Consider the following 9,403-nt stretch of genomic DNA (forward strand, 5'->3'; position numbering starts at 1 on the left):
AGAGGAAAACAATATGTCGCGTCTCTATTATATAGGTCTATGGGTTTTTTACTTCAGTGGTTTTTAGGGCCATTTGACAGTTCATAAATTATGTTAATGTCAAAATTGACAAAAATGTGACATTGAAGTTGTTCACATACTGCTACATTTTGTACATGAAAAATACACCGAATTTAATTTTATTGTATTTGCTGTATAATACCTATAAAGAAATTAACAAAATAAAAACCGGTGGTTCCATAAACCAAAAATGGCCCGAGACAGAAGTCCTGAACGGCGGAGGTCAAGATCACGAGATAGAAGAGATCGGGATCGTTACGATGAACGCGAATCGTATCGTGAAAAAGTAAAGCGCAGGGACAGGTCTAAAAGCCCTAAAAAAGATGCGGATAAAGCTCGAAGCCCTTCTAGAAAAGATCGCGATCGTTCTAGGAGTCCACTACGTAAAGAACGCGGTCGTTCGCGCAGCCCTAAGAAACGTGACGGCAAAGACAAAGATCGACGTTACGAAGACAAGGAAAAGAGTAGATCAAAAAAAGAAGATGAAATGGAGGAAGACACTGCAGACATGAAGAAAGAGGATGAATCCATAGATAAAAAACCAATTAAAAAAGAGCCTTTGTCCTTAGAAGAACTACTTGCTAAGAAAAAGGCTGAGGAAGAAGCCCGCAGTAAGCCAGTATTTCTTACCAAAGAGCAACGAGCACAGATAGCTTTGGAGAAACGGCGTCAAGAAGTAGAAGCTATAAGAGCTAATACTGATAAGCCTCAAGTCACTATTGATTTAACAGGTCCGTCAAGACGGGAAGAAGATAAAAGGCACAGAGAAGAACGTGAAAAAGATAGAGAAAAGGAACGTCGAGAGGAACGGGAAAGGAAATATGAAGAGAGGAAAGCCTATTCAGATCGTCGAGAACCAAAAAAAGATAATGAAGAGACATCTAAAACAAAAGATAAAGAAAGAGAAGAAGAGGCTATTAAAGCTCGTTACTTAGGTATAGTAAAGAAAAAGCGTAGAGTAAGACGGCTGAATGACAGGAAATTTGTTTTTGACTGGGATGCGTCAGAAGATACATCAAATGATTATAATGTTTTGTACAAAGAAAGACATCAAGTACAATTCTTTGGTCGTGGACACATTGCTGGTATAGATATCAAGTCTCAAAAGAAAGACCATAGCAAATTCTATGGGAATCTTTTAGAAAAGCGCAGAACTGAGTTAGAGAAAGAACAAGAAAAACTACGCTTGAAGAAAGTGAAGAAGAAGGAAGACAAGCAAAAGTGGGATGATAGACACTGGTCTGAGAAAGATGTGGATGAGATGACAGAGCGTGATTGGAGGATATTCAGGGAAGACTACAATATTACCTTAAAAGGAGGTAAAATTCCTAACCCTATACGTTCTTGGAAGGAAGCTCCCTTGCATACTGACATTATGGACATAATCAACAAAGTTGGATATAAGAGCCCAACTCCTATTCAAAGGCAGGCTATTCCAATTGGATTACAGAACCGTGACATTATTGGTGTTGCTGAAACTGGTTCCGGTAAAACATTGGCATTCCTTATACCATTACTTACATGGATTCAATCTCTGCCAAAGAGTGAACGTATGGAAGATGCTGACCAAGGACCTTATGCTATAATTTTAGCTCCAACACGTGAATTGGCTCAACAAATCGAAGAAGAAACTAATAAATTTGGTATTCCTCTTGGTATCACATCAGTAGTGGTTGTTGGAGGTTTATCTCGTGAAGAACAAGGTTTTAAGCTGAGGTTAGGCTGTGAGATTGTCATTGCCACTCCCGGTCGTCTTATTGATGTCTTAGACAACAGATATTTAGTACTAAACCGTTGTACCTATGTTGTTCTTGATGAAGCTGATCGGATGATTGATATGGGTTTTGAACCGGATGTTCAAAAAATCCTGGAATACATGCCTGTATCGAACATAAAACCTGATAGTGATGCAGCTGAAGATGCTTCAGTATTGCTTGCCAATTATAACACAAAAAAGAAATACCGACAAACTGTGATGTTTACGGCAACAATGCCTCCGGCTGTAGAGCGGCTGGCTAGAAGTTATCTCAGAAGACCGGCTATTGTATATATTGGATCTGTAGGAAAACCAGTAGACAGAACTGAACAAATAGTCTACATGATAGGCGAGAATGAAAAACGTAGAAAACTTACAGAGATTTTGCAGCGTGGTGTCGAACCACCCATTATTATTTTTGTTAACCAGAAAAAAGGTGCAGATGTTCTTGCAAAGGGACTTGAAAAACTTGGTTTCAATGCCTGTACGCTGCATGGTGGTAAAGGCCAAGAACAACGTGACTTTGCACTTGCCAGTCTCAAAGGGGGCGCTAAAGATATCCTCGTGGCGACAGACGTGGCAGGTCGTGGTATTGACATTAAAGATGTCAGTATGGTCATTAATTACGATATGGCGAAGACTATTGAAGACTACACTCATCGTATCGGCCGTACCGGTCGTGCAGGAAAAACTGGTAAAGCTATGTCCTTTGTTACAAAAGAAGACTCCGCATTGTTCTATGATCTGAAGCAGGTTTTGTTGGCAAGTTCCGTATCTACGTGTCCACCGGAACTTATGAACCACCCTGAGGCTCAACATAAGCCAGGGACAGTCGTAACAAAGAAGAGACGTGAAGAGATGATATTCGCTTGACAATCCTAGTTATAGTCTAAAATAATAAGCAATAGGTAAATTACCATCATGGTCACCAGCAAGTTATAAAGTCTATAGTTACTTTAGTTCTAACACATTTTAAACATCCACTTTTAGAATCAAAAGAATGTAATTTTAACTAAAATTCGTATATATTTCGAGAAATAAAAACAATAATCAAATATTTCATTTATTTATTTTAATGTCCGTTTATTATCACTGTAATATTTTAGCCATATTGGCTAAATGAATTTATTGCCATAAATATTTTCACTAACAAGATGTCCCATCTTGTGATGATAGCTTAAGACACTGAAACAAGAACATCATATTTGTGTAATGTTTATTAAAGTACTGCATTTCAGAACCAAGACCCAAGCTGTTTTAAGCAACAGTAGGAGTATTTTGCACAGAAAATAGCTATTAATATTTTTTAAACAAACAAAATGGGGTGAAAATATGAAGTGTGCTCATATGCTCATGCTCAAATGTACATGGAAAAGACCATGCAAAGACCCAAGCAACGAAACAGGCTACATGCAAATCCCAATAAAAATCAGCATCCATTCTACCTATTCAGCTTTCTCTGATGATTTAGAAACTTCAGGAACCTCCTTGGGTGGTGGCATTACAGCCTGTTTGAAGGATGAAGCTAATGAAACTGTCATCTCGACAAATTCCGAGAAATCTTTAGGTAAAGACAACTCTGGGAATTTCACTTCTAGCTGTGGATCACCTGGTTTCACTGATGACAAAATATGTAACTCGTCAAACATAAGAATATGCGTTGTGTACTCTATATAAAAATGCACTAGGAGTTTGAAAAAACCTTGAGAACTGGACTTGTAATTAATGTTTCAGCTATTAATCACAAGTTACATATGACTAGTCTCCTTGAACTATTGCTTTAATAACAACGCCATCAGTCTGTAGAGAGCATTCTACTAGAATGCTCACCATACTTTCCTACTTCACTTCTACTCCTCCATTTAACTCCTATCGAGATTCAACAAAATTCTGTTCAATATTTATTGAGAGGCAACCAAGGGTTCAGGTTAGAAAGGTGAGCTAGCTATTTTTCCAACAGAACTGAGACTTCAATCCAACTTCCCACCTTGAGACATGAAGTCTAACTATCCCGGTCTTTAATCCAATGCCAGGGCGGTGGTACCTGGCTTATAATAAACCGGTGTTGGGGCATATAGGTATAATCAAAGCTTCAACAAATGTATATTACCTCCATATAAGAAATTATATGCAATATTGATGTACTGCTTAGCTAGGACAGAATTGTTCTTGTAAATTTCTTTAGTATCTTCAGGGAAGCAAACTAGTCCCATTGCTGTGGTACCCGCACCAGCATATATTATTCTCTGAAAATTTTATTGTTGTTTCATTTTCCACTCTTATATTTTGTAAGTGAGTAAATTTGAAAAAATGATTGATATTTCTTGTTTTCTTTGTTTTGAAGTTATTATGATTAGTGCTAATTACAATTATTCCAGTTGAGAGTTCTACAACTACCATAAAATCAAATAATATTAAAAAAATTTTTTGTGCAATGAACTTGAATCAATTGTATACATTTTACATACTGAAATTATTCATTACATTAATTCATAATATAAGTGTTTCGCAACTAACCCTAATAAATCCACCCCTGAGTCCAAATATGAAGCCTGTGAGACCACCCATTGCAACAGCTCCATATCTTACTTCTTTATTTTCTTCCTCGCGCAAATACTTAAAGATCCCTGAAATAGAATCAAAATAATTATGTAGAAACATGTAACTATACTAATTATTAAATTACGAGTATATAATATGGAGGCTAACTTTGATATTATTATTATAAGGAGATTTTGAAATCCTTTAATGCTAAAGATAGAGTGATTGATGTTAATTAGACTATAATCTTCTTTCACTCCACCTTATTCCACCAGGTGGGGTCGGCACAGCTAATTTTTCTCTTCGATTCTCTTCTATCAGCCGTCATCTCAACACTCACTCCTCTCTCTCTCTCACTCATATCGTCATTCACACGCTCCATCCATATAATATATACGGTTAGGAATTAATTTTATTTTAAAACAATAATATTGTTTTCTATCATTGATTGTTTTAATGTTTTTGATACATGGCACAATAAACATAATATGTATTAGGTCTTTATCTACTAAATTTTCGTTCAGTTTACAGAAAGTTGGTAATATATCATTTATTTCTATGAAACATAGCATCAATGCATCTGCCAATGACGTCGTTTAAGTGTTCCATTTCTTTCTTAAAGAAGTCAGGTGTATGGGAGCCAACAAACTCTTTATCTTCTCAGTTATTGAATTTTTTCCTTAGTAAGAAGTTATAAAAAAATTAGAGAAATAGAAGTCTGTCAGCGCACATTCTAGTGAGTAGAATGGACGATGAAAACTTCGAATTCTAGCTCTTGTAGCTCAGACTGTTGTGCCATGAGGTCGAATTTTGTCGTATAGCAGCAGCTTGGAAACGAGTGAATAACCAAGTCTGGCTGGACATTGGTGAGCTTCTCTGTTAAAATTCTTTTCCTTGAAGCATACATACACAGAAATGTTGTCACTGTTTGACAAGGAGCTGTGATGAAATATATCAGCAGTATACCATCAAACAGTGACTATGACGTTTTAGTGTATATTTTCATTTGCGACATTATCTAGGTGTTAAATCTACCAATATGACAGCTTATGCTACTATGACTATGACACGATTTTGCTAAAGTTGAGCTGCTCCTAAGTCATGGGTAGACAGAGTATTGTCAGCTTCCACAATTGCCTTTAATTCGTCATTGTTGACACTAGCTTTCAGGTGACCACTAGGTCCATTTTTTAGATCAACATGTCCATGTCTTCAGAGTTCAAACCAATAGCAAGTTGTGCTTTTGTTTGTAACGTTCACTCAATACACATCATTAATATTGTGCTGCATTCCTACAGCAACGGAACTCGTATTCGATATTATTTAGTATTCTTATCATATCCATGTAGATGAAAAAAATACAAATGTAGTGAAAACAACACACAAATCAATAAAAAAATTACTGAAAATTTAAACATTTGAAAATAGAATTAATATATCGTCTTGTTGCATTAAAACTGTATAATCTCAAAACTTACTAATTTTACAGGGGAGTGTTTTAAAGGTTTAACATATTGTGATATTTTTAATATTAATCCTCTTTGCAACATTTATTTGTTATTTTTTACCAGTTACATTATCTATCTTTTAGAGTAGGATAAAATTATGTATTAATTTTGTGAATAGTAGTCAAAAGGTAGATAAACTAAAAAAAATATGTAAACTTTGCTCTTTTGACAGTATTTATGAGAAAAATAATGGTGATACTAAATTATTCTACATATTAACTCAATTTCAAATATTTTTGGAAATAGTACACTTTTAATGCGAAGAGACAACATAATAAATACAATTGAATTTCAAATTTATTGCCAGCTAAAGATAAATTACTTTTCACGTGGCCAGTATTGGTAAAAAGCTACATTAGAGGCAAACAGCCCTTACATTCTGACTTATCTTGGAATTCGTGGTAGTTATCCTGAATGGAGTGTTTGATGAAATCTGTCTGATCTACAAATGTTTGCACTTGTTCTCTTAGAGCACGTACTGGAGGTAATAATGCTGATTTAAGGTAACTTGTCTTCTGCTCATGGGCTTTGGCTTCAAGATACCTTAAAAGAAAGAAAAAAACCTTTGTTAAATTTGATAAAGCTGTTTTCTAATTATTCTTTTTAAAACTAAACTTTACATTTCAAAATTAAACTTTACATTAATTACAATTTTAAGCAAAAAAAATGTGTAGTGAAAACACAATTTTTCAAATAATATTTACAAAAACACTAAATATGTACATTTTGTATTTAGAAACTTGAGTTTGAATATATCTAAAAAAATATTTTAATACTATTTCTATTTGAATTTGTCACAATTACCAATCAAATTCTAATGAAAGGAAATGGATTTGCCGGCCAGCTAATTAATGCCTTAGTGCCATTATATACAGATTGAGTTTTATGTAATTAGCGATATTCAAAATTTCACTAATGTGTACCCATCTACACAAGCTGATGGCCCAGATTGAGACATGACGTCGAAGTCTCTAATATATGGTGCAACGGCTTTTTCACCCCTCGTACTATTAGTATGTATTTTACTCACTCAGCATAATCGGCATGTGGAGTTTCATATAATGGTAGTTCCGATACCCGCATGGGTGGAGGCTTCGCGGGACCATTTGATTCCTCGTTGATAGGGGCGGCCGCTTTGATAACCGGAACCAAAGCAATAGCCCCCATAGAACTCATCACCACTTTTCTAAGCATCTGTTTGCGAAATATACGAAATTAATCACAATAAAAAACACAAATTGATTTATTAATACAACCCATAATATTTGTTTATTTTTAGGATTTATTACCTTACCATTAAACCCAAAAGTATTAATCCATAATACTCGTATAATTATATAAACACTTTAACCAATGTTTTTGACAGATATAATGTCATTAAATATTAATGCCTCACTTAGATACTCGGCGAATACAGACGAATAGTCATGAGATTATCAGCATGAATTTGCATTCGCCACGATATTCGCCTGTTCACTTTTTTTTTCTTACCTAAGCTGATAACCTTGAGAGGCTATTTCAGCGTAACCTTAACTAGTAGGTGAATTCATGGGGCTTAAACCTGACGACGTTGCTAACACGAACCCTAGCAAGAGCTGTGCTTCGCAGAATCTACCACCGGATCGGAACCGCGACCCACTGAGAAGATCCGGCGAAAAACTCAGTGGGTTGTCTCTGTGGGTTATTTTACTCGCCGAGCACTTCGTCGCAAGCGCCGGGTTCGACGAGAACGATAACCGGTGTTTGAGGTACCTATCAGTGTTGCCGCTGGGCAAACATTGGGTTGCCGTACTGGAGAAAAAAATCTACCGTATTTAAAAAAAAATTGCCGTACAAAGTAATTCAAAATTTCAAATTTCAATTAAAAGTATTTTATTATTTATTTTAGACTAGAAATTAAAACAGTATATATTTTTCACTCCTCTCTTTCCATCAAATCTGTATTATTGCCTAAAGTAAGTTCAGTTTCAATAATTTCATTTTTTTCGTAATTTGATGGTTTTTTCATTTTATTGATCATTTCGGGGGTTGGCTTATAGTTCGCACAGTTTGGTTGATTTCTGACAATGCACTCTTTTGGTAATAATGTTCCATTTATGGTATATGTTAAGAGGCGGTTTCTTTGTTTTGTTTTGATTAGGTTTACGCATTGAAGATTCTTTTTTATACACATTTTATACACTATCTCACGTATCGCTACACTGCACTTTTTCAAAAGATAAAATTGCTAGCTAGCTACGCTTGCTAGTACTAACAATGAAACAAGAGCGAGGCGGCGAGGTGACTTGAGGAGAGGACTTAAAGAGCAGGCGTTGTAGATTATAGGGAATTCCTCGTACCAAACATGAAACATTGTCTATTATAAGAGCTGGATGTGTTCATGTTTACGCAAAAAGTATCCACGTCCTGTAATTTCTTTGGATACATTAATTGTTTTTTAACTTTATGCTCTTGTTAGACTTAACCTAATAGGTATATGGCACTAAAAAAGAATAAAAGAAATGCTCTTGTTGCCGTATTTTAGAATACGGCAATGACCACTCTGCCGTATGCCGTACAATTTGTCTTTTAGAAGCGTGATTGCCGTACGAAACGGCAATTGCCGTACATTTGGCAACGCTGGTACCTATAAGCACCGTTAGTGGATTGGGAGGATCCGAAATGACGTGTTTTGGGCGACGTCAACTGCTTTCCATTCTGTCCGCAGGATCGGGAATGCCCGTTCACCGCGCGCTGTCTTAAACTGTTAGTACTGGTAAAATTCCAAAGGTTGGTTCTTATTGGTATCGGTTTATATTCGTGTGTTTTGTACACAAGTTCGTTGTTGTTTAATTATTTCGTGAACTTGGTCGCAAGCGGTTTGTAATTTATGATGAATTCGATGAACGAATTTTACTCTACCATATTCCATTAAGCGTTAATATATATTTTGGAAAGTGGAGGTGTTTGTGGCAAATACCAAGTAGGTACCTAGCGGGTGATTTTCAAACATATATTCGTGTCTATTAAGTTGCACTCGGCGAGTATCGTACCTATTGTAAACAGTTTTAGTGGAAGTAATATCACTAATCTGTACATGGTTCAGGCTAAGCGACAAAAAAGACTTGGGCGGGAACGCGAGGAGTGAAATTGTGTGATTGGTTTTATTTTGTCTATTTAGTGTTTCTTCAGGTTTAAATGTGTAATACTATGGGTTATTAACTGTTCAATATCTGTGAAAGTGTACAAATGTGGGAAAATGAAACAAAGCCGCTGGACGTAACTTCTCGGGATCCTCCGAAAAGTCCACTGAAAAATCTCAGGAAATGACCACCATTTTACTCAGATTATATTTCATCCCATCTCATCTCGTTTCATAACATCTAATCTCATTTCATTTAATTTCATCCCAGTTGATTAATGTCTCCAATTAATCATCTTCATTTCATTTCAATTCATTTCACTCCATATTATCATTCTTCATAAAAATAAGCATATAAATTAAAATAAGATTTGACTTAAAGGTCTTAACTGCCAGGTCATAAAAGCCCTTATAAAA

General features: G+C 35.6%; 2 protein-coding genes across 5 annotated transcripts; one reads left to right on the plus strand and one right to left on the minus strand.

Annotated features, from left to right (window-relative positions):
* Positions 1-66: 66 nt before the first annotated feature.
* LOC101737477 (probable ATP-dependent RNA helicase DDX23) lies at positions 67-2,873 on the plus strand. The gene has a single exon (XM_004922993.5). The coding sequence runs from the start codon at positions 251-253 to the stop codon at positions 2,687-2,689; it is 2,439 nt and encodes an 812-aa protein (XP_004923050.1). The 5' UTR covers positions 67-250; the 3' UTR covers positions 2,690-2,873.
* Positions 2,869-7,605, minus strand: LOC101737762 (uncharacterized). 4 transcript variants are annotated; one of them, XM_062672779.1, is made up of 6 exons: positions 7,155-7,305; positions 6,896-7,059; positions 6,242-6,408; positions 4,334-4,443; positions 3,927-4,062; positions 2,869-3,434 (listed from the first exon to the last, which is right to left on the minus strand). In XM_062672779.1, exons 2-6 carry the CDS (start codon positions 7,057-7,059, stop codon positions 3,262-3,264), a joined length of 750 nt encoding a protein of 249 aa, XP_062528763.1. In that variant the 5' UTR covers positions 7,155-7,305; the 3' UTR covers positions 2,869-3,261. The 4 variants fall into 4 exon arrangements, with proteins under 4 accessions (XP_062528763.1, XP_021209059.1, XP_062528764.1 ...); XM_021353384.3 differs by lacking the exon at positions 7,155-7,305 and adding an exon at positions 7,357-7,605 and having other exon boundaries at positions 3,262-3,434; XM_062672780.1 differs by lacking the exon at positions 7,155-7,305 and adding an exon at positions 7,450-7,575 and having other exon boundaries at positions 3,262-3,434.
* Positions 7,606-9,403: the final 1,798 nt, after the last annotated feature.

Source organism: Bombyx mori, chromosome 15 (assembly GCF_030269925.1).
Source record: "Bombyx mori chromosome 15, ASM3026992v2".
NCBI classification, from domain to species: domain Eukaryota; kingdom Metazoa; phylum Arthropoda; class Insecta; order Lepidoptera; family Bombycidae; genus Bombyx; species Bombyx mori.

Coding starts and splice junctions, on each gene's coding strand:
- LOC101737477 (XM_004922993.5), top strand. CDS start 251: ATGGCCCGAGACAGAAGTCCTGAACGGCGGAGGTCAAGATCACGAGAT.
- LOC101737762 (XM_004922995.5), bottom strand. Junction 6,409..6,895: donor CCACATGCCGATTATGCTGA/GTGAGTAAAATA, acceptor CTTTCTTTTAAG/GTATCTTGAAGCCAAAGCCC. Junction 4,063..4,333: donor TCAGGGGTGGATTTATTAGG/GTTAGTTGCGAA, acceptor TAAAATTTTCAG/AGAATAATATATGCTGGTGC.